The 26,704-nt window shown below is 35.9% G+C and overlaps 1 protein-coding gene across 1 annotated transcript; it reads left to right on the top strand.

The window, feature by feature from the left end:
* On the top strand, nt 1-26,704 carry cdh31 (cadherin 31). Its single transcript, XM_056462170.1, has 16 exons — nt 1-211; nt 343-397; nt 4,526-4,614; nt 6,775-6,906; nt 7,093-7,254; nt 10,382-10,523; nt 10,613-10,785; nt 10,870-10,998; nt 11,101-11,286; nt 11,371-11,615; nt 14,934-15,079; nt 15,163-15,384; nt 15,473-15,685; nt 19,009-19,142; nt 22,713-22,856; nt 23,174-26,704. The coding sequence occupies exons 1-16, from the start codon at nt 161-163 to the stop codon at nt 23,378-23,380; spliced, it is 2,430 nt and encodes an 809-aa protein (XP_056318145.1). The 5' UTR covers nt 1-160; the 3' UTR covers nt 23,381-26,704.

Raw genomic sequence — 26,704 nt, 5'->3', positions numbered from 1 at the left:
ACCTTGTTTTGAGGAAGTAATGAGGCTTCGCTGCCTGCTTGGGAAAAATCTACCTGCTGTTCTTGACATTTATTTGTGAGAACAGTTGCGTTTAGTATAAAATGATAAACGAGTGCAGGTGCTGGATTTTTTTTGTTGCACTTGGCTTTTTGCACGTGTAATGGAGGTTGTAGGTGTTGTGTGGTCTGGCTCTTTTATTGTACTCTTTCAGGTACGATATTTAGGTTTGTTATACAGTTGATTTCCTTTTGTTGTTGTGATAATTTATATTTTTATATAGGGAATTGCTGTTTTACATTAATAAAGTCATAAATGTAGACAATTGACTTTTTATCTTCACAGGTGGTTTCATACGTATTTGCAGAGGAGTCACTTTTGCATGCGGTGAAAAGCACAGGTAGGCACTTTCGAAACAAACGCATTGAATATTTGTTAATATTAAACATGTTAATGTAATAGAAGAGCACGTACTTTTAGATATTTTATATTGATAGGTTTAGGTATAGCTTATTGTCTTTGGAGCTTATTAAAAATTAAACACACATTGTATAGATAATTCCGAGGTCAAAATGTCAGGTTTCTGCAGGTCATAATGGTAGTAAGAATTACACACTTTATAAAGGTCTTAAATAAGAGTTTATAAAAAGAGTTCCAAAGAAAATAGTTATGTCATATCAATGCAGTTTTTAGAGCCAATGATATGTATTTTTTAACATGATCTCATTTAAATTTGAATAGTTTCACAAAATGACTAAAATGCATTTGTTTTTTTTAATTTTTTTATTTTACTTTAAAGTTTTGGTATTTTTACAAACTCATTTTCTGCTTTATATAAATATATATTTAGAGAACTGCTATGTTTAGGGTCTTAAATAGATAGTTCACCCAAAAATGAAAAAAAAAAAATAGTACTTACTATTAACTTAACCTCAAGTGGTCCCTTCCAATCCTTTATTAGTTTCTTTATTCTAAAGAAGATATTTTGAAGAAAACTAAAAAACCTGTAACTATTACCCTCCACAGAAGAAAAAAAAACAAATACTATGAATGTCAATGGTTATGTTTTAAGGGTTGAAACAAGTAAAGGGTGAGTAAATAATGACAGAATTTTGATTTTTGTGTGAGCTATCCCTTTAATGCTTTCCTTTACTGGTTAAAATTTTTTTCCTGCTCTTAAAAAGGCTTATACTGACCTTTATAAATCATGCAGAAACCCCAAATAATAACAGTATGAAAGGTGAATTATACAGGTGTTGACATATTTCTTGTCTTGAGAAAAAAAAACAGTAAGACTTTATTTTGATGGTCCATTTGTGTATTAGTAGACTGTCTGCTTAATATCTGTTGATACTGCTCCCTTAACAGACATTTAACTGACTATAAGAAACTTTGCAAGTACTTGTGAACTTTCACTAACCCTAACCCCAACCCCAACCTAACAGTCTACTCATAATCTAACGAGAATTAGTTGGTACGTAGATGCAATGTAACTTAAATTCAACAAACGGACCATCAAAATAAAGTGTGACCAAAAAAACATATAAAACACACAAGACAATTAAATATGATTTTATAATGTATAATTCTTTTGTAATCTACCATCATTTAATAGCCAAAATTAAATATTTACAGAGTGACAACACCCTTCCGGCTGTTACAACGGCTGTTGCATGTCTGTTGATATTTAAATTAAAAAAAGAGCAGATTATGATGTGTATTTGGCTTAAGGCCAAGCTTTGATGGTCCTTAAAGTCACAGGTTTAGGTCAGTGGTTCCAGAACATTAGCCTTATTTTCATACTGTATACACTCACCGGCCACTTTATTAGGTACAACTTACTAGTAGGTGTTAGACCCCCTTTTGCTTTCAGAACTGTAATCCTTCGTGGCATAGATTCAACAAGGTACTGGAAATATTCCTCAGAGATTTTAGTCCATATTAACATGATAATATATATTTTATTATTATTATTATTATTATAAAAAAATAGAGAAAGCTCAATTTTATCAATTAATTAATTATTTGCAATTAAAGTAGCAAATAATTGCTACTACCACTTTATGGTAAAGAAGAAAGATCTCTCCATTAACAACAGGAGATATCCATTAACAACTTATCAGAATGAGGTTTAGGATTGAGGAAATGTGGAAAAAAGAAAAAAAAATGAAGTAGATCGAGAAAGAGTCATAGGAGTTAATTACTGTAAAAAAGAGGTTAAATGCTAATATGTTTAGATTTCCTCATGTGCTATGACCAGTGTTGGGGAAAGTTACTTTAGAAAGTCTTACAATATTGAGTTACTTCCCAAAAAAGTAACTAGTTGTGTTATATAGGTACTTTTTAATGAATGCATTACGTTACTTTTGCGTTACTTTTCTGACCTGGCTGAGGTCTGATCTCTTTCAGAACTTGCAGTGGTTTTTTTTCTTCTTTTTTTTTTTTTAAATAGAGGAGCTCTGCAATTAACAACACACTGTATAACCTTTATTTGTTATAAAGAAAACACATACAAAAATTAATGTTGGATAATGTTACCTTCGGAGAACCTTCTGAACCCAGAGCTCTACATGTCATACATACAGATTAATGAAAGTTTAAAGCAATGTCTTTGCTTCTTTTTACTTTTTGTCCTTTTAAAAAGTAAAATCACAGTCTATTCAGATAATCCTTAGTTACTAAGTTACGTTTAATTCAGAAATTTAGTTTTTTAAAAGCTAATTAACCAAAAAATAACTGGCATTACATTTTTAAAAAAGTAACTCAAATATTATTACTTAATTTTGAAGAGTAATGAGTTACTTTACTCATTACTTATAAAAGTAGTATTATTACGTAACTTGTAATGCGTTACCCCCAACACTGATTATGACCAGTAGATTAACTATGGCAGAGGGACCAAACAAACTTTATTTCCATAAAAATGCCTTCATTCAGCAGTATGGGAGCATTTTGGGTATACACCAAGAAGACCAGGGGATCAAATTTGCTGTAAAAAGAGGTTGCTGCTAAAAGTGCAAAGACAAAGCATTGTGTGTTCAAGTAAAATAATACATAATAACTGAATAAAATTATGTTGCAAGTTAATCCGGCATGACTGCTATTATAGGGTGATTTCAGCAGTCATGCAGGAATGCTTTTGTGCAGTGGAAATGTGAGAAATAGAATTTTATCCTGCCGTTTGTTATATTTACTTGCTTGTTTAATGTATTTTGTGGTTTCTGGTTCTTTTGGTTGGTTGCAGAGACCTTTCGGTGTGGAGACATGAAACTCTGATGTAACTACTGTGCTTTATTTGTGTGTTTCCTAATATTTGCATTTCTTAGAATGTTCATCAACCAATCAGAATCAGGTGTTCAACAATCTTGTAATTATATACGTAAAATAAATATTCACATTCTCATTATTTTTCATCTTCTCTGATGATGCATTTACTGGGGTGGGGGCAGATAATTATGTATCAGGAGCAAGTAGAAAAGAGAATTTTCATTTCATTAAATAAAAAGGTACTTTTTTGCAGTATAGCTGCAAAAGACCAGAAGTTCCTTTTTTGCAGAGACCAGAAGTTCCTCAAACACTTTCAATAGTTCTCTATTAACAACATAACATGCACTACCTGACAAAAGTCTTGTCGTCGATCCCAGTTGTAAGAGCAGTTGTGAATCATCTGTTGAACTGCATCCCAATCATCACAAATACTGCAGAAGACCTATTGGAACCCACGTGCACCCAGGATTCTCATACAAATCAGTCAAGTTTGGTGAAGGAAAAATCATGGTTTGGGGTTACATTCAGTATGGGGGTGTGCCTATTACGTTACGAACCACAGGACAGGGCAAATTGTTCAGCAGTATATTGCGCTCCTTCTCATACTTCAGCCTCCACATCAAAGTTCCTGAAAGCAAAGAAGGTCAAGGTGCTCCAGGACTGGCCAGCCCAGTCACCAGATTATTGAGCATGTCTGGGGTAAGATGGAGGAGGCATTGAAGATGAATCCGAAGAATCTTGATGAACTCTGGGAGTCCTGCTGCAAGAACACTTTTTTTGCCATTCCATATGACTTTATTAATAAGTTATTTGAGTCATTGCAGAGATGTATGGATGCAGTCCTCTAAGCTCATGGGAGTCACACAATATTAATTCTTTTTCCACTGCACCATGACTTTATATTCTATACTGTACATTATTTCTCTTAATTGACAAGACTTTTGTCTAAACAAAGTCAGACCTTACTGTTCTAATTAAATAATTAAAAATCAAGGCGTTTTATTTTGGTACAATAAGTGTAATCTAGAGGCCTTTACCTTTCATATAAGCCACTTCTGATACCAAATGATCAACTAAAAGTCAAGTTATTATTTGTTGTTCCTAAAACTTGGATAGGCACCAAGATGTTTGTCAGGCAGTGTACATGTTTTAATGTACCTTCAAATATGAACCTTTAAAATGTCCAAAAAATCTCTAAATAGTACTAGAATTTTATTCCAAGTTGTGTTTCACATTCTGTCTTATTGTGACTTCCTGACAGTGAATTTCAGTAAAGAAAGTGCAAGAGATGAGGAGGTCTACAGTCATGAAGGCAATCACATGGATATTATAGTGAATTCACCACCACAGGTATGCAGCTTCATCTTGTGTAAGACACTGTACAAGCCTGACCTCTGCTGGGCATATCAATCTATATATTAATTAATTTATTTATTTATTTATTTATTTTAAATAGTACTAATATTAATGTTAAAGGCACAACATGTCAATGTGTTCATTAAAAATTACAAAACCACTAGAACTGTGTTATATATTTTACTTACATTATTTCAAACATTTCGAAAGCAATTTAACTATCGACACATACCATGTCCTGTGTGGCTATGCTAATAACATCACACACCTGTAATTGGTTTGGTTTTGTGGAAAACAGGGAAACACCAAAGACACAACATGTTGTGTGTTTTATTAGACTGCACAGAGCAGCTTTATAACAGAACTATGAAATGTATTTAGTACAATCAAACAGTGCTGCTTCTTCCCCACATGATGCCAACAGAAAGAACTGAAAGCAATCAGTTGTGGTATAATAAAAGCTTCAATGCTTTTTGTGGCAATTTATTAGCAATTTTTTAACCCTTCGCCTACTTTATTTGAAAAACCTCGTGAGATTTGTAATCTCTTTTTCAATTGTCTTGGATATATATATTTTAATTATTCACATGCTCTCATAATCTTTAATCAAATTAGCATAACAGTCTCACAATGACCTGTCTTCTCTGATGAATGTAGTAACTGGCATGGGGGCTACTTAATGCATGCACTTTAAAAAGGCAGGGTTACAGATAATTAATTGTATATTAATCTGTTAAACTGTCCTGAACAAATGTAAAGAAATGTGTAGTTTCAGCTCATTTTAAATAGGAATAGGTAATAAATCTTTTTTTGAGTGTATCAAGACAAAGTAGAAAAGATAAATTCAATTTTATGCTTTAGTTTGTTTTTCTGTTCAAATAAAAAAGTACTTTGTGTATTAATAAAAAGGTACGGTGTAACATTCTAAAGGCCAGATGTTCATCAAAAGCTGTCAATAGTTCTGTGGCTGAAATATTTTGATGTATATATCAAATGTCCTTTTAGAATGTCCAAAACAAGCTCTGATAATACTAAAACTACGCTTAAATTTTTCTTTATTGTGTAAAATTGGTTTAACATGGGATGATGTTGTGATTCCCATAATTCCACATTCATCAAAATTATGCGTTTATTTGTTGTGAATCTACACCTTCTAGTAGCAAAAATTGCGCAGTGTGCCTTTTACAGGGGCTAGAAATTAAGGCCTTAGCAACGTGAAAAATGAATGATGTTTTCAAAATCACATTTTTTTCTACCTGGTTTCACTGTTTGTCCACCTGAAAACACAGTATCAGAACATTTTCTGAAAACTCTGGCCAGGGTGAAGATTTTCTGAAACTCCAGGAACAGTGATGTCATGTGGACACTACAGAGACTATGAAGCTTTCTTAGCATCAGCATGCGCAATGTTTTCTCCTTTCTGATTGGCCAACACTATGTGAATGAGGCAAATTCTGTACGTTTGCAGCAAACGGATCGTGTATTCTTCTGTTCTAACATTTGCAGTGGCTTGTAGGCAATACTCATGCAAAAACCTCATTTCCCATTTAGTGCGCACTCAGCATAAAAGTGTCATTATCTCCTCCTGTTGGTTTAGCGTTCCCTTGTGGTGTAATGTAATGTGTATTTATATAGCGCATTTATCGTGTATGGCCATACATCGAAAGCACTTCACAATTCATGATTGTGAAGCGCTTTGAGTGGTCTCTCCACACCACCACCAGTGTGTAGCATCCACATGGATGATGCAATGGCAGCCACAGGACAACGGTGCCAGTGCGCTCACCACACACCAGCTATAGGTGCAAAGACAGACATAGAGCCAATTCCGTGGATGGGGATGATTGGGAGGGCCGATGGATGGAGGGAATTTGGCCAGGTCACCAGGGTAACATCTCTACTCTTTATGAGAAGTGACAGGGGATTTTTAATGACCACAGAGAGGCAGGACCTCGGTCTAACATCTCATCCGAAAGACAGATAATGTCTAAACGCCTTAACGTGTTTTTGCTTTTTTTATGTGGACAGATATATTTTAAAAACGACAGCGGGGAAAATTCCATTCATAAAGACATCTGTGTACGTGTGGACATGGCCTGAAAGTACTATGTTGTACTCAAAATGTATTTTTAAATTATTTTATTTATTTCACAGTTCTCTGATCTCTTGGTTGTGGAGTTCCCAAGCTCTTCAACAGGTCCAAGGAGAAGAAAGAGAGAGTGGGCTATTCCTCCTTTTACTGTACTTGAGAACGATAAAGGTGCTTTCCCAAAATGGCTGTTCAAGGTTTGTGAAAATAATTCATCGAAAGCTGTAAACTACATTGATAAGATATAGTTTAAAATGATCAGTGAAGCTGGTTTCTCAAAAATATGGTTCCAGGTATGTGAAAATATTGCAATTATAGCTATTAACTACATTAATACAAAGCTTTATATGGTCAACAATAGTTTTTTTCTCTCCTGCATTTAGTTAAAGGCAAATTTAGATGGTGTACCTGATGAAGACATACGCTACAGTATCACAGGTGAAGGGGCAGATCAGCCACCTGTGGGGCTTTTCACTGTTACCCCAATGTCTGGGAGTGTCATGGTCACTCAGCAACTGGACAGAGAAAAAAAGGCTTTGTACCAGGTGAGTTGATGTTAGTTTCATTGCAGTGGTTTTTAATAATTTATTTTTAAGTTGCAAATTTTAAACTCATTTTGTGCTGACCAGAGTTTTCCATGAACACGTCTAGAGTAGGATGCCAGATTTAAGAATATATATAATGTAGTTCGGAAAACAAATCATAACAATCAAACCTGTTTATCAATTACTAATGTAAATAGACTTTTAGTTAATAGTTAAAATAAAGGATAACTGCATTAGGAAGAACAATTACTTCACATATGACAGATGAAACACAATAGGTATAGAAGTAATTTCTTTGTGTTTGCTTTAGCATTTTAATGATATAGATATTTAATCTAGGATCATTTTAATGATTGAATAAATTAAACATTTAAAATGACAACATTTAAACCCTAACATTTTAGCATAACGTTAACACTTCTTGTAGAAGAACATTGCAACAGAAAGTAAATCTGTCTTTTATGGATACACACAGACACTGAACAACTCTTTAATATAGATTGAATCATTCATTTATTCATTTTCCTTCGGCTTTGTCCCTTATTTATCAGGGGTCGCCAGAGTGGAATGAACCGCCAATTATTTTAGGATATGTTTTACGCAGCGAATGCCTTTCCAGGTGCAACCCAGTATTGGGAAAAACCCATACACTATTGCATTCACACACGCACCCATACACCGTCCAATTTAGTTCATCCAATCCATTTTAAGTGCATATCTTTGGACTGTGGGGGAAACCGGAGCCCCCGGAGGGAACCCACGCAAACACGGGGAGAATATGCAAAAATCACATAGAAATGCCAACTGACCCAGCCGGGACTCGTACCAGTGGCCTTCTTGCTGTGAGGTGACAGTGCTAACCACTGAGCCTGAGATTGAAACAACAAATATAAAATAATAACAATATTAAAAGGGTCACTGCAAAGATTTAGTATAAGATTAAAATGCAAAAAAGTTGGCTTCATGATGATCTGAACATTAAGTGAAGTTTATTTATAAACTAATTTTGAGAGGATCATGTGCTTATGACTGACCTCAGCTGGGCCTGCATTAGAGATGCAGGATTCATCAATCGGATGATTCCTAACTCAGTGTAAATAATCAGAGTTTCTTACCTTATTAGTTATCTTTGTCTTGAAGAATCCTCCCTTCCACCCCTACTCCTCCCTCCTTTCCTTGATAGGGCGGTATGGCGGCAAAGTGGTTAGCACTGTTGCCTCACAGCAAGAACATCATTGGTTCAAATTCTTACTTGGCCAGTAGACATTTCAGTGTGGAGTTTACATGTTCTCCCCGTGCTCGTGTGGGTTTCCCCCAGGTTCTCCGGTTTCCTGCACAGTCCAAATACATGTGACATAGGTAAATTGACCAAACCAAATTGGCACCATTGATGAGCTCTTAATCAGCAATTCCTAATTGCCATTAGCCATATATAAGTGGGGGAGTTCTCGAGACCTACCTGAGCTCAAACTCCCCTCTCACTTTACAAATGGGAGGGAGTCCCATGAGGATCTTATAAGCTCAGGGCTTTCTCCTGGAACAACATGCCAAACATGCTTTATAATCAATCATCAGCTAAGTGTGAACTCTTTAATTACCATTACAAAATTTGGAACAAAAACTTTACATATAGCAGCTTTAAAAAGTTTTCAAAAATTAAAATTCTGATATTAATTACTCACCCTCATGTTGCTCCAAAATCCTGAGATTTTCATTTGTCTACAGAACACAAATTAAGATATTTTTAACATAGGCTCATTCTGAAAATGTAACCCTATATATATTTCTGGAGATCATGAATTATGTAGCCAGAAGTACATATGGCTGCATTTCGTCTTTAAAACGAACACTACGGTACAGCAAGTATGATGCCGTTCCTTTTCATGCATACCAGCGCTTACCTCCATATGGCCGGCTTTCTCTGTTTCCAGTTTGTTCAGTTAGCTCGCCATGTACTGTACATTAGGGCTTTTCTTTTTCTGCATTGTTTTTTAAAAACACTATTGGTTGGGTTTAAGGAAGGAGGGGGGTGGGTCAGTCGATCGGTCAGTCAGTCAGTCATTCAGTTAGTCAGTCAGTCAGTCAGTCGACAGCGGCCTTTGGTGGTTTTACACGAACAGCAGGCGCAAAGAGAAATTTGAGATCTCTAAAAAAGCATACATAGCAGCCTTTGGTGGATTTGTGAAAACAAAAACTGCAAAAAACTGTAGCTTCTGGGATGTATTTGGCGCTCTCCAGAAATGTATATAAAGGTAAGTTTTCAGAATGAGCCTGGGTTGGATATTTTATATGAAATCCTGGAGCTCTCTCATCCTCCATAGACAGCAATGATCACAAGTCCAGAAAAGGAACCAAAAACCTTTTCAAAACATTCTGTGCGACTTCTGTGGTTCAACTGTAATCATATGAAGCTCCAAGAACACTTTTGTGCATCTAAAAAACTGTGAAAATGACTTTTTTCGTCAACACATTTTTTAAAAACAGCAGCAGTGTATCAAAGCACTGAGCGTGTTTTACTAATTTTTTAAATGCTCCGATAGTTGCACTCACTGCACAAAATTGGTTTATCTTAATTTGTGTTCCAAAGATGAACTAATATCTCAGGGGATTAAAATGAGACATGAGAGTAATTCAGAACTGAATTTTTATTTTTAGGTGAACTAATCCTTTAGAAGCCGCATGAACCGGAAGCTGCAACTGCCTTTTTTTCATATTGTGACGCAGTACCTAGAGAAACAGAATATTAAATAAGAAAACAGTGGGCGTGGCTTATTTTTCTACTGCGAGCTGATTGGGTGTAGTAAAGTAGGCTTTTCATTCAGAAAGATCAGGAAAAGGGATTTGAAAGAGTTAATACAACTGTTATAAACTGGTACAATTGTTTACCACAAAACTAGTATTGTGAGCTAACAAAATCATATGGTTAGTTTCGATTTCATTTGAACTTTAAGTGAAATTTATTAAAATGGATTAATCTATAAATTAAAAACTAATCAAATGTTAATTTTCCATTCAAGTTTGTATTTAAATGTTTAAACTTAATTGATTAATAGAGTATTTTACCCTTTGTTTTACTGGAATTCTGGAATCTTTCACTTCATATCCATGTTGCATCTTGTGTTTTCAGCTCATGGCTCACGCGAGTTCAGTTACGGGGATAAAAGTGAAGCCAACAAACCTCACTATCATTGTAGCTGACCAGAACGATAATAGGCCTGTATTTGTTGAAAATCCTTTTAATGGACACGTTTCTGAATCTGCTTCAATAGGTAAGCAAACATACCAGTAAAACAATAGAATAATATTATACATTTCAATGATCCCTCATAATGTTGTTTTTATTCTTGTCTCACTGAAGGTCATGAGTTTATGGCAGTCACAGCCACTGATGCTGATGACCCAGATACTTTTAACGCTGATGTCAGATACAGAATTGTCAGCCAAGATCCACTATTACCAAATCCAAACATGTTTGAAATCAACCCGGTTTCTGGAGGAATTTATTTAAAATTCTTAGGTCTAGACAGAGAGGTGAGGAGTCGGATGAAATGACTTCACAGTTGTATAGAATGATTTCATATAATCAATCTCACTTGACAATGCATTACCTTTCAGAAATTGTCCAGATATACTTTGGTAATTCAGGCTGCAGATCTTCAAGGGGATGGTATGATGACCACTGGCACAGCAGTTATTACTGTTACTGACAGCAATGATAACGCACCTCAGTTTGACGAAACCACGGTATTGCATATAAACATTTGAAATCTGACTGATTTTATTTAAGATATACTATTTTTTCATAGTACATATTTCAGCATAAAAATAATAAATTTTATGTTTTAGCACATCGTATCTGTCCCAGAAAATCATGTAGGGGCTGTAGTGGCCAAACTTACAGTTACTGATGAAGATGAACTTGGATTACCAGCCTGGTCAACCAAGTATCGGATCATTAGTGGTGACAAGGGTGGGTTTTTCAATGTCAGCACTGGACCCAGCCGTCTAGAAGGCGTCATAATGACTGTAAAGGTACTGTGTGTTACTCATACTTATGCTCAGGCAATAGTTTGTGATGGCACATCCTAGTAAAAGGCAGTTTCTTTTTCTATTTAGCCTTTGGACTATGAGAAGACCAAGCAGTACATTCTGTCTGTGATTGTTGAGAACGATGATAAATTTGTTGGTCCTTTACCTACTTCAACTGCCACAGTCACTGTGAATGTAGAAGATGTGAATGAGCCACCTGAGTTTATTCCAAAGGAGCAGATTATTTCCAAACCTGAAGATTTACCAGTTGGTAGTGATGTGGTCATTTACACAGCCACTGATCCAGACACTGCGAGACTGCAGAAGATAACGTAAGAACTGCTACACTATTTTGCATGTATACATATACTACAGTTTAAAAGTTTGAGATTGGTAAAGTTGATACGTATATATTATGAGAAAATAGTAAAAGATGTCACAGCAAAGTTCTGGAGAAAGAGTGATAGAGCCAATTCGGGGGATGAGAATTATAGGGAGGCCATTATGGGTAAGAGCCAATGGAGGGAATTTGGACAGGACACTGGGGTTACACCCCTACTCTTTACGAGAAGTGCCATGGAATTTTTCATGACCACAGAGAGTCAGAACATCAGTTTTACATCTCATCCGAAAGACGGCGCTCACTGACAGTATAGTGCCCCTTCACTTTACTGAGGCAATAGGAGCCACACAGACTGCGGGTTGTCCGCCCTGTGCTGGTCTCACTAACACCACTTCCAACAGCAACCTAGTTTTCTCATTTGGTCTCGCATCCAGGTACTGACCAGGCTCAGCCCTGCTTAGCTTCAGTGAGTAACCAGTCTTGGGCTGTAGGGTGATATGGATGTGGCATTTTCTATGTGGTGTTTACTATATTGTTTTTGAATTCAATATTGAATATACACTCACCCCAAAGTGTTCACTTAAAGGAGTGCACTTCCCATTTGCTTTCAGAGATGCCCTAATGCCCTGTGGCATAGATTCAAAAAGATGCTATCATTTGTATGAAATTTTGGTTTATACTGTTATGAGAGCATTACACAGTTGTTGCGGATTTGTCAGCTGTACATCCATGGATCGCTTTTGATTTCAAATCAGAGATGGTGTATTTGATTGAGATCCAGTGACTGTGGAGACCAGTTGAGTATAGTGAAGAAGAAGATTTTTACTTTCTAAAACTGTGTAAAAACACATTTAATTGGGTGAGTGGATGGCTATATGAATCTGCCATTATATGTCTTTGAAAACAGGTGGTATGTTACGGTAAAGGGGTCATGAGAGAGCACGAGAGAGGACTTGGGGTTACAATTTAGAGTTAGGAGAATCATCTGTGTAAATACAGCCAGGAAAACCTGAAATTTATAAAAACTATGTTGAAACTCTCATGTAAGTTTGAAAAGACTGGATGGGAGAGAAGGGTCCAGATTAGATGTTTTTTTTATAACTGTATAAAAAACAGTTATACATTAGATCTGTACATTATAAGGGCCAAAAAGAAGAGAGGGCTTTAAATTGGGCTCATAAAGGAGTAGGAGCTTGGAGAGGGCTGTTGAACCAGGAACCAGCGGTGGAAACACAAAGGTGGGAGGAGTCAAGGATAAAGCGTAAAGCAAATTTGAGGCACATCAGATTTTCCTGGGGTTAGACTTTGGATGGTTCAGGACATCTGCTTGTGGACATCTTGGCTTTATTGTAATTTGCAATAAAGTCTATTGTTCTGATACTGGAAATCTCCAGACTGAGCTGGATTAATTAATGAAACGGCCAAAACCACGACATGAACTCATTGTTATGTTCAAGAAACCTGTTTGGGACTATTTGAGGCTTAATAAGTAGTGTGTTGTCCACCAGTATACTTGGAACTCTGGCATCAACAAGATATAACAAGATTCAGCCTCACTCATGAAGGAAAGAAGAGGGAGAGAATGGAAATGTTTAACTGACTTTAAGTTCAAAAACAGAACACATCTGCACCAATAGAATAAAGGGCTGTGCACCAACATATAGCCCAGCTACAGTATGTTGTGTGCATTACGCTGCCTGCATTGCTTTATCTCTGTAATCACAGCATTTTGAGAGCTGAAGAAAAAACAGATGAGGTGATAGAAAGAACATAGAAGGATGAAGTGAGATAGAAGCTAGAGGGTCAAGTCCCCCAAAAGAAACTGCTGCTTAGTCTACTACCAGCTGAGAGCACTGGCTTCCTCTAAGTGGGTGACACCCCCAATCCCACACTCTACCTGTTTATTCCCATCGCAATAGATGGCAGAAGGGCTTGGCTTCGGGTGAACGGTGGTGACTCCTCCATCACCTCTCAGGTAGCAGCCTCCCCTCCATGTTGCGGTGGACAAGCTCTTCTAGTGCTGGTCTCTAATGTCTCTGGCAGCACACACTGCTTCTTCAGCTTGATGGCACAGCAAACATACAACAGGAACACAGTATTGCCACTGGAGGGAATCCTATGACAAAGCCCATGACAATATGTAACCAGGAACAGGAAGGAATGGGGAGGAACCCAATAGAGGGAAAACTGTAGAAATTTACTGAAGAACCAAAAACAGTGATATAAGGCATAAGGTTTGGTGTTTTTAGAGCCCCGCTCATATGACAATGTGAAGTCAAAGTGCCTGAAGAACAGGCAGAAGGCAGACACCTCCACCACAAACTGTCAGGTGTAATAAGGATTGGTCCAGAAGTAAACCTCAGTTTTAATTTAAAGGCAGTCTCAGCTGCTGCCGACCAACTAAACTTGTCTGGTGGAGGTCAGTGCCACCAGAGGTCCTGCCACCTGCCCCAAAGTTCCTCTATACATATGCGGGAGACTCCCGAAGCTTCTGGGACACTTGGGATGTCTGAGAATGCCAAATGGGATTAATTTATGCTGCATTTTCTGAGGTAATAATATTTGTATTTAGCTTTTCGCTTGTACGGTGGCTCTGAATGGTCAAAACACCTCTCAATACGCTTTTTTGGACATTATGTATTTTTACATATGTACATTAATGTAACACATTTTATTCAAGAACATTTGAGCTGGTTTCAGTTTTTCATTTTCAGTTTATTTAAAATAGATTTATTTTACTTGTTTGTTAAATAAATCCCATTTTGTTATTTAACCTAATATTTTTATGCAACAGTCAAGTTGTATGTTAATTTGCTATGCGAAGTAAAGGATATCATTTATTTTTGATTCATGCTGATCATGCTGATTTATGTGAACTCGTGACTATATGAAGTTTTTAAAATAAAATCAGTTGTTCACTGTATAAAAATCTGATATTTTGAAATATTTATTATTACTGGCAATAATATCTCGGTTATCGACCTTTAAATCTTAGGAGTTATCGGTTATCAATATCAACCAAAAATCCATATTGGTGCATCCCTAATTTTAGTAATAGCAAATATAAATTTTCAATAGTAATTTATTAATATATGAGCTCTAATTGTAATTTAGATTAGTTTAGAGCAACAAATTAGCATATGAGAATGATAAATGAAAACTCTGAAGACTGGAGAAATAATTGCTGAAGTAAACAGGTTTACCATCACAGAAGTAAATTTTACTTTATAACATTTTCAAATTGAATACAGGTCTATAAATTCAATTATTGCTTCTCAAAATTAATATTTTTACTGTTTGGTTCTAGGTATAAAATTAGTAATGATCCTGCTTGCTGGCTAACTGTGAATCGAGAGACTGGACAGATTAAAATCAGAAACTCTATGGATAGAGAATCTTCCTATGTCAAAGATGGCAAATACAGAACTACTATTTTGGCCGTGGATAATGATGGTAATTTCTGTTTATTTTTAGAATGATTATTCTTTTTAGCATAACCCTAAATAATGTTAAATATAGTTTGTACATGTATGCAGATGACAATCCAGCAACTGGTACAGGAACCCTGGAAATTAAAGTGGATGATGTAAATGACAACGCTCCTGTTATTAATGAAGAACATATACAAATTTGCAATCGGGAGGCCACAGTCTTTCTCTCTATAACGGACAAAGATGGACCTCCTTATGCTGCTCCCTTTAGCATTAGCCTCCTAGGAGACACCAAGAAAAACTGGACTGCGGAGATGAACGAAAACAGTAAGCAGTTATTATTGGTTTGAAAAAATTATTTAGATCTATTTCATGTTTGGGAATGCATACTAACCTTTTCATCTGACCATTATAGAAACTGGGATTCTGTTGACGCTTAATACTGTGTTGGAACCAGATGTTTACAATTTAGTCCTAAGGGTTTATGATAACGATGAGAACTATGAGAACAGCTCCATTCAAGCAAGTGTATGTGACTGCAAAGGGAATGATATTGAGTGTGGAAGAATTCCGGGAATGCCACTCCATGGAGGTTTGGGAATTCTGGGAGGCATCTTGGTCCTGCTATGTAAGTAATTTGTGCATTTAAAGGTGCCATATACTGCATTGGTTCAGTAAGTTAAATTGGCTGTTTCTCAATATGCATTCTTCAGCGATCCCATGATGTTCTTGTGTAATGTCATCATCAACTGCCAAAGTTCAGTTCCAAAGGGAAGTACAGCATTTTATACCGGTTTAATTTTAAAGTTCAGAGATATAACTTCTTTATCTCAGGAGTTTCCCTGATTGAGACGGTGAAAGTAAACATTAGCATGAACATCCTAATAAAGGCATAAACACATTAAGGGTGTTTATTTGCTGAAATTCCTATTAAAATCTGTATTATTTGCATTGTGCAAAGTATATTTGTAAGGGTTTTGGCATGTTATATATATTGAAAAGGGGGGAAACAATAAATCATTGTCTGAATGCTGTAATGTTTAAATAATTTTCCATTAAAAATGCATGAAGGTCATGTGACCATCAGGAAGAACACAGCATCTCATTTCTCAAAGGATGCATTCTGTGTTCTTACGGTCTCCCGAGTTCATTCTTCTGAGGTGACCTGGCAAGACCGGTCTCCACGAAAATGCAAGTTCGTTCTCTGCATTCTTGGAATTGAGAAACAGTCAAAGTTTTATGATATCTACATAGTAGGTATATGGTGAAAAAAATCCCCAGAAACCAATTTAAATGCCCATTTATTACTCCATAAAATACCCCTAGAATCAGAAGGTCTATATTGACCATATTTGGATCAGTTGTGAATATTAATGAGCTCCCCACTGACATGCAACTCTCACAGACACACCCACAGCATGATGTACGCTGAACATGTGCAATATAAAAGTTTAGTTTAGTTTAGTTTAAAGTTTTATTAATCCCCTTGAGGCAATTAATTCGCAATGGTGGTGCTTCAGGTAACAAGAATGACACACTTAACATCAAGTACACAAACAAAAACTGTAAAGAAAAGAAAAAAGAATAATAAAAAAGAATAATTTACATTTAAATATAATTAAAAATAATAAAATAAGCTGATAATAATAATCCATTGATCAACTACATGTATTATGTGAGCTGAGCTGAGGGATACTGCATGATTCAGCAGTCTACATGTGTTTTTTAAAACATAGGCTTTGAATTTCACAATAAACATGATAAATTAACAAAAGATACATTTAAACATACCTTATGCCTCCTCAGGGTTGTGCTGAATAAATGTATAATTTGTAAATCCTGCATTTTGCTTCCTGACACAACTTTGAACAGATGTCTCATGCAGTCCTTGTCATTTGTTATTTTACTCAGTGTTCACTTGTTCCAAACTTGTTTCTTTTTTCTGTTTAATTCAAAAACAGAAAATATTTTAAAGGATGTGGAAAACCTGTAGGGATTAACTTCCGTTTTTTCCTTCTTTGGCTCTGTAGAGAATCAATAATAACCAGTTATTAACATTCTTAAAAAATATTTTCTGTTGTGTTAAAAATAAAGCCTTTAATTGTTTGGTGAACTATCCCTTTAATCAAGATTGTTTTGCTCAAAATCATAAGTGCAATTAATGTTTCTCAATTTCCAACAAAGTGTTATTGTTTAGGATCATTGAACATTAATACACAAATACACACACAAACATAAATCTCTTAAATTTGACTAATCTTTTGTTTACAAAACAAATAATAGTACTTAGTTGCAAGTCTCTGCCATGTCTACTGTAGTCAATTGCCTCATTTTTTTTTTCCTTGACTGTGAAAATGGAGGGAAGAGAATATGTTTGGGTCTGAAATATTATGTGTAGTATGTGTGGCTCAAGAACCACCTTTAATCCTTTTCCTCCAGTAAAGCATCAAGTTATGGCACTACCAAGGGTGACCAGATTTCTCAGAGTGAATTCAGAGACTATGTGTGCCTTGGCCGCTTTACCATCAGGCTTAACACTGTGTGCCTGGGGTACCTTCCCACACTAGAGTACAATGTTGTGTGCCTTTTTTTGCATATAGACTTAAAACTACTAAACTAGACTATGTGTATCTGTGTACCATAAATCAGTGTTTCCCAACCCTGTTCCTGAAGGCACACCAACAGTACACATTTTCAACCTCTCCCTAATCAAACACACCTGAATCAACTTATCATAACATCAGAAGAGACTCCAACACCTTAAGTTAATGGGTCAGAAAAGGGAGAAATCCAAAATATGTACTGTTGGTGTGCCTCCAGGAACAGGGTTGGGAAACACTGCCATAAATTGCTTAATACTACTGTACTAGATTGTACCTTGGTTACATTGCCAACAGATTTAAATCTAATGAACTAGATAATGTGTGCCTGGGCTACCTTGCCGGCCGATTTGGTACTGATATCGCACAATGTTTGTCCTTGTTATAAAAAAAAATCACATTTATGTTGATAGAAAATTAACCCAGCAAATATCTGAGCAAATATAAACCTTGATAATGTTATTGCCATACTCTTGTAGATAATTACAAACTGTTAAACATGATGCTTGTTGGCATCCCAAAAGTGAATAACCAACAAATAAAAAGATCAGAGAGAGAAAAGAAAAGAAACAAACTGACAACCAAACCTTGATCCTAACCCATACATAAACTTTACTACTATAACATCCTTTTTAACTGTCAATAAGCAGTAACATTAGTTAAAATTAGTTTTTTTTTTTATATTTTGAGTATGTGTTACCCAAAATAAAATGTTACCTTTTATTGCTAACTAATACATTTTTAATACTAAATGGCGTCTCTGACAAAAGCCTACTACCCTGACTTAGCAATGAAAAGATTTTAGGAGAAATTCAATATAGAACAAACATTAAATTTTTTACAAAATATGTCATGACACAAAAAAGAAGAAAAAACAAAATAAGCCAGGTATCTGTTATCAGAGCCTGTTATCTGTTATCAGTTCTTTCTTAGCCAGGTGAACTGGACCTGCCATGAACCAGCCATGTATTTCCACTGAACTGAGGAACGAACAGTGGTGTAGTGCTGCTATACGTGTTGCATATCTGATTATAATCAGTGTGGAAATAATACATGTCCTGGCCTGCAGGCAATTCGAGACTTTTATTATGCTGTTCACAGTACAGGGAGTCTCATCTCAACTCTCATCTGACCTTTATGGAGATAATCTGATTAAACACTCTCTTAAATAAACGGCTTCTCAGAGTTCAGAATTATTACTAAAATATTGTCTTATAAATGGGCGGAAAGGCTTGCATTTGCTTAGTTTTGACTCTTTTAAACATCTTCAGTTTATCCATTAACTTTTAAATCCTAAAGTTTTGTGTAATTTATGCTACTTGTAATCTAGATTATGCTTATTCTATCACAGTGCTCCTTCTGCTGGTGCTGTTGTTCATGAGGAGAAAACACAGAAGCATAAAAGAACCACTCATTCCAGAAGATTATGATATAAGAGACAACATCTACTGTTATGATGAGGAAGGCGGCGGAGAAGACGATAAGGTTAGTTTTAAGGTCATTTAGGTCATTTAATTTTAGGTCGTTTAGGTCATTTATTTATTTATTTATTTATTTATTTATTTTTGGAAAATGCCATTTCAGACGTATTAGATTGTCCTCTTGTATACCGTTCTGACTTCGATACCATGATGAGGTACAGTTTTTTGACTGTAAATGACACAGGCTTCTTCCAAAAAATAAAAACATGATCATCATTGTGGGAAAAAATATTTCTCAGCTTTTCTTTACATTTGAACAAAAACTTTGAATATTATGAATACTATGAATAATTTGTATTAACATGACTGTATATTTTTTCATTCTGACTCGAACCAGCATAAACCAGCCTGGATCACATGTAATTTCCACTGGTTTACACTTGTTTTTCTGAATGGTTTCAACAACAGTGATTGTCCTCAGTGTAACAGAGTAGTGTGTAGAGTAGTGTGTCCTTATTCACATTTATACTAATGTGCTTTTTAATGCTTGATTCTGATTATCCGATGAACTTTCTGGCCCATGTACCCAGCAGGCACATGATGTCAGATTGACATTTACCCTAATGTAGTGGGGACATTGCATTTTGTTTGGAAAGAAAATCGGGTTGATGTCAAAACTCAACATCAGGCTGACGTCAGGGTCCAACGTTGGACAGACATCACATATTGATCACTTGTCAACACAACCTAAAAACATCTAATGGTGTTACAGCTTGACGTTGTGTATGTGTTACCAATATGATGTCTATCAGATTTTGGTTGCCATACCTGATGAATAAATGTCTGACCTTGGATTAAGATGTTGGCTCAACGGTGGATTCTGGTCAATTTTCAACACAACCTAAAATCAACAAAATATCAACATCATTTTAAATTGTTATTGGATGTCAAAATAACATTGTCCTTAGATGTTGGTGACCTAAATCTAACCTAATATTAATGTCTTATGACGTGAGCCTGCTGGGTATACCTGTCAACATTTAACGTCTTGTGTTGTGACTAAACAAAGGGTGCTAAGGTGAGCGTACACCAACGTGCAAAATAGCAGGCATAAAAACATCATTAAAAAACACCTTGGACTTGTATTTGTATTAATTTATTTTTGGTTTGACGTGCCATGTTAAAAAATAGTCGATTTATAAGACTAGCACTTTTGAGTGATTTTGCACATTCATTCTGCTTCTCTGCCAGTGGTGTACTAGTGGTATTCAGAGTATGAATGCTGACATGCAAAAAAAAGGTTAAAAATGCTGACAGTAAGCATGAATGAAAACCAGTCTAGTGTGCATGAGCCTTAAAGTGATAGTTCACCCAAAACTGAAACTGTGTGCCACCGCTCAAGCTTGATTAGCAACACCTGTGTTTTGCCTGTGTTACAAGCTACTGTGTTCAGTCTTGAGCCATAACTGCCCGGTGTTCTCCAGACTGTCTAGAGAAGCTAAATGACACTTTACTGGTGTGCTTTTTTTGACCCTCGTGTCTTATTTGTTTTGCTTGTTTACTGGAAGCTTGGCTTCAGTCATTTCTGTTGTACTTTGCATTGTATTTTTCAAGTAAAGATCATTCGTTTATTTTTTTTCTGAAACCAAAGCCTCAAGTTCCCTTATTAATCTTCTGCTCTTGGGTTCATCTGTAGAGGAGTTTGCTCAGCTATGAAAAGCCCCAGCTTTGTGTCCAAGAGACTCGAGTTCAATCCTCACTTAAACCGACACCTTACAGGAAATAGCTGGAAACCAGCCTAAAAATGGCCAAAACCCCTCTACAACCAGGCAGGGGTGTGTTTCTGAAAACCATTGTTAGCCAACTAAAGTGTTGTTCTCAAGTCCATCGTTCCAACGAACATTCGCAAACTTGTATGCTTGTGTCTACACCTCTAGAACTGTAGAAACATAGTTCCTGGCTGTGTTCTATTCCCAGTTATCCCCCCTGTGCCCTATTCATTTAGAACATTCCCTTAGGTGTTGCTTCCAAAGTATTTTTACAGTTCAGTTTTAGCGATCTTCATGTTTATGATTACGCTCCCTTCACAGTGCACTTTGAAAACATTGATGTCATTTTAAACACTAATTTATGTTATGTCTCAAAAGCTTGTGAAAACAAAAACATAGCATACATTAATGCTTTTAATTTATAGAGGGTTATTTATTAAGTTTCTTTACTGTATATGGCAAGGGCCTGTTGGTTAGAACATTTCTGCAGTGGTTTGCATGTGTCAAATTTTTAAATTAGAGTTTTCAAAAAATAGAAAATAAATAAACAATATCCTACTTATTAATAATAATAATCATCATCATTAATATTACTACTATTATTATTAAAGTAGGATTTTTTTTTCATTTCCCAAACTAATATTGGATTTTTTTTAAGGCATGTGTGTGTAAAACAATATAATTTGCACAAATAAATTATGGGGTTGTTACGACCCTGTTTAGAATGTCATTATGGGCATTTTACGTTATAACTAACGTGGTTCAAATGATGGATCTCCAACAGAGAAACACTGATCACTACATCGCTCTTTTCCCAAACGATACATCATACTATAATAGTTCAGCCGCGAGTTACGTCGTTCTTAGGGAAACGCACGCCTGGTGGACCAGCTAAAACCAGCCAACCAGCTTAGGCTGGTTTGAACAGTTTTTTTTTCAGTAGTATAATATATACAGTTAAAATCTGAATTATTATAAGCTCCCTGTTTATTTTTTCCCCAATTTCTGTTTAACAGAGAGAAGATTTTTCTAAACATTTCTAAACATAATAGTTTTAATAACTCATCTCTAATAACTGATTTATTTTATCTTTGCCATGATGACAGTAAATAATATTTGACTAGATATTTTGCAAGATACTTCTATACAGCTTAAAGTGACATTAAAAGGCTTCACTAGTTAATTAGGGTAACTAGGCAGGTTAGGGTAATTAGGCAAGTTGTTGTATAATGATGGTTTGTTCTGTAGACTATAAGAAAAAAAATGTAGCTTAAACCGGCTAATAATTTTGACCTTAAAATATAAAAAAAAATTATTATAGCTGAAATAAACAAATAAGACTTTCTCCAGAAGAAAAGTATTATCAGACATACTGTGAAAATTTCCTTGCTCTGTTAAACATCATTTGGGAAATATTTAAAAAAGAAGAAAATATTTAAAGTGGGGCTAATAATTCTGACTTCAACTGTATATTAAAACATGTCTGGACCCAGTGAAAGGAAAGTAAATGATGAAAGAATTTTCATTTATGGATGAACTAACCCTTATAGATAAGCCATTATTTTTACGGAACTGCACGGTTAATTTAGTTCCACTACGCCGTATGATCTTGTTTACTTTACACCAGTCAAAATTCAAATCAAAATAAAATAGAAGGCTTTGGTTGCTTTGTGTAAGAACTAGTCGTACAGATATAATCTGTAAAAAAAACTCCTGAGTTGAATTATTTGATTAAAAATGCACACTCAAGGTCATGGACGCATCACCAACTAGGATGTGCATTATTTTTCTGATAATACAAAGGCACGAGTCAGCTTTGGTTTAAATATATATTGTGTTTCATATCAATTGCACTTTCTGCACAGGACTTTGATTTGAGTGTGCTGCATCGAGGCCTGGACAACAGACCAAATGTGTTTAGGAACGATGTTTCTCCTATTTTCTTGTCAGCACCTCAGTATAGACCTCGACCGGCCAGTTCTGAGGACATCAGCACATTTGTTGATCATGTAAGTAATACACTCTTACAGTAAAAATAAACTAAAACAAACTTAATTTAGATTTAGATAAACAAATAAAGTAGCTACCGTATAAGACTGTTTAAAAAAAGGAATACTTTGGGGGTCCATGGCAAATAAAAGAAAACCCCTGTACATGCACAATTATAATCAGATCAGTTGAGCATATTCATAAACGTTTCCATCACTAGAAAATTGTGATGCACCTTTGGTAGTAGTCAATTGGCAAATACTCCCATCCATCACAATTATGTAAAATATTTTGATTGCCTTCTTCATATATGACCATGTGATTGTTTGTACTGTAGAACCTGAAGGCTGCAGATAACGACCCCACAGCTCCTCCCTACGACTCTCTGCTGGTGTTTGACTATGAAGGAGAAGGTTCAGACGCAGGTTCACTCAGCTCCCTCAACTCTTCCAGCTCAGAAAACGACCAAGACTATGACTTCATCAATGAGTGGGGCCCACGCTTCAAGAAACTGGCGGACTTGTATGGAGGAGAAGAGGATTAAATGTAAATCCTGCCTTAAACACAACATCACAACATCGTTAAACACAACGTCTTTCTGTAATGCTCTGAGAGTTTCAACGCAGAGTATGTCAGTGGTCTAGTGTCAATAACATACAGTACAGTGTTCAAAGGCATTGAGGATGTTTACAAGTCCCAAATATGTGACAATTTTATATAATTTTTCACTTAAAGGGAACCAATTATGCCCCTTTTTACAAGATGTAAAATAAGTCTATAATGTCCCTAGAGTGTGCATGTGAAGCTCAAAATACCACACAATAATTTTATTACTTGAAACTGCCCCTTTCAGGTTTTGGTCCAAACTGTGCTGTTTTGGTGACTGTTGCTTTAAATTCAAATGAGATTGTGCTCTTTTCAAATGAGGGCGGAGCTACAAATGCCTGTGTGTCAGCATAATGGCAGATTTAAAACAGAACTAACGTTATCTCTGTGAAAAACTGAAAATGTTAAAAGAAGTGGCTCAGAAGAAGGTAGTCAGTAGACACTGCGTTGTTCATATGTGCATCCGAAAACACAACATTTATAATATCTCTTATGCTGTGTTTACACCAGACACGGAATGCGCGAATAAATCGTGATATTCACACGTAAACAGACCCGTGAACATTTTGAGTGTACTCGCTTCAATCACGGGTCAAGTTCACTTCACAATAGATGTGAATTCGCGTGATGGGCAGGGCTTCTATCTGCCCGGTGACTCTAGATTCGTTGCTAACATGGATTTCATTGAAAGAATAGCTGTGTTTATGTGCTTTAGGAAGGCTGAAAAACAGTGTCAATTCTTTCAATACCATTTCTAATTGCACTAGATTCTTTCAGTGGTGCACCCAGCTCTGTGAGTTCATCAACTCTCCCAGAAACTATACCTGGGTGATGGAGGCTTTCAGCACTGCTTTCGACTGAAACGAGCCCAGTTTGATGAACTGTTGTCCGGTGTTGGCAAAAGGATTTCCCCTTGGGACACCAACAACAGGCACTACATCATAATCACACCCTATAAGAGCAAGCTCATGATTGGTTAATGCAGCACGAATGTCCGCGGTAGATTTTCCATCTTGAACAATTCACTTAAAAACGCGCAACTTGCGCCACTTCGTGAATTGCATCATTCATGCCGTCCCATTGGTCCAAAACGTGCTGCAGGATATCTATTCGTGTCTTTGCATTGACTTAACATCTAAATCATTTGCGCTTGATGCTCCATCCGCATCTTTTGTGAACGCAGCATCAGTCACTAACATTATCTTCAGCAGGGTGAAAACAAAAAGTGAATGGCTGTTTCTCACTCAAGGTAGTTTATACCAATAATGGAAAAGATCGTCACTAGTGGGCAGGGCTTTCCGTCTCTGATGACACATACAAAAGCAGAATGTCAATCAAAGTGTTTCTGCAGTCTTTATCGGGTGTGATTATTTTAAAAAAAATGGCATATAAGGTCCCTTTCAAAAGAGAATTTTACCAAATTTGAAAGCAGCAAAACAAACACATGTCCAAGTAAATTTCACCACACGTGAACCTGACAAGGAGAAACTAAAATAAACCTTTTTTATTTAGGGTTTGTTTTCTTGCAACAGCAGCCCTTTCTCTAGGAACTAAGTTTAATTTTAGGAGAAGCAAAACTCAACAGTTTTGGAAGTTAAAACTCCATTTATTTTATTCCACAGGGAAATTAACTTTTAAAAACATTAAAGACAGGAATAACACCACACAGTCTGGCTTCAATTGTTGTGATTATGCTTAGTTGGTTGGCCTAGTATATTTATGAAAAAAAAAAAACTTTTTATAAAAAATTCTCATGGGAAAAATGAATGGAATACATTTTCTCCAGAGCCAATGGGAAAAGGTGGGTGGAAACTAATGCACTGTTTAGGGGCCGAGACCCCATTGTATCCATACTGTATTAACTTTTTTTTCTTTTTTGAACTAAAGTTAGTAGAAGTAAAAGAGAAATAAAGACACAAAAAGCTGTCACTGGGTGGTACTTTTGTAGCAGCTTTAATCTACCAGTAAGGACACTTTAGGTACAAGTGTACCTTTCGTAAAGATATTGATACAATAACCACTTTTGTACTTTTATTTCTAGGAGATTTGTTTCTTCATTCTGATCAAATGATCGGTCACAATGTAATATGATTTCTTACAATAATGCAATGATAGGAACCTGCAATCAATGATTTTGAAATCTGTCCTCCCTGGAAAACAATTAAATAGTACTGGGTTGTGGCTGGAAGGGCATCAGCTGTGTAAAACATATGCTGGATAGTTGGTAGTTCATTCTGCTGTGGCGACCCCTAATAAATAAGGGACTAAGCTAAAAGAAATGAATGAATGTATATATATGTGTGTGTATTTAATTTTAACTATTGTGTATTTAATTTGTAATAATTTTAACCCCCCTTTGAATTTATTTTTATTTATTTTTCTTTTTAAAATATTTCCCAAATGTTGTTTAACCGAGCAAGTAAATTTTCACAGCATGTTTGATAATATTTTTTTTTCTGGAGAAAGTCCTATTTGTTTTATTTCAGCTAGAATAAACGCAGTTTTTAATTTATTTAAAAACATTTTAAGGTCAAACTTATTAGCACCTTTAAGCTATATATTTTTCAATAGTCTACAGAACAAATCATCATTATACAATAACTTGCTTAATTATATATATATAATTTATTTTTTTTTTACCATCTGGAATCTGTTTTTTTTTCATTCATTTATTTCTTTCAGCTTAGTCGATTATTTATCAGGGGTCACCACAGCGGAATGAACCACCAACTATTCCAGCTTATGTTTTACGCAGCGGATGCCCTTCCAGCCACAACCCAGTACAACCCAGATCCCACATTCTCACACTCATACTGTCACCATCACCAGACGTCTAACATTCATAGATCGCTGGAGAACATTCACATTTACATGGACTACAATCCTGCCTCCATATGAACTACAAGTCCTGCCAGGCACCACACACACACACACACCTGTTCCAAGCCTCCATTGATTAGACTCACACAGTTGAAGCAGCTCATGGACTGATTAAACTCACATAAATACAGCTCACTCTGACACCCTCATCGCTGAGTCTTGTTATACTGTCACTGTGAACATTTTGATTGTTTCCTTGCCTTGCTTTCCGTGTTTTAACCTTGCTTTGTTTTATTTGTTTTACGCTGTCAGCTGCCTGCCTTTTTACCATCTGCCTGTGCATTGACCACAACTCTGGATTTCATGTATACATCTGTTTGCCCCTGTGTTGACCAATGCTTGCCTGACTATACTGCTAAATAAACCTGCGTTTGGATCTGCA

Source organism: Danio aesculapii, chromosome 7 (assembly GCF_903798145.1).
Source record: "Danio aesculapii chromosome 7, fDanAes4.1, whole genome shotgun sequence".
NCBI classification, from domain to species: domain Eukaryota; kingdom Metazoa; phylum Chordata; class Actinopteri; order Cypriniformes; family Danionidae; genus Danio; species Danio aesculapii.
The sequence above is the reverse complement of the archived record's forward strand: the minus strand, read 5'-3'. Positions and strand labels throughout refer to the sequence as shown.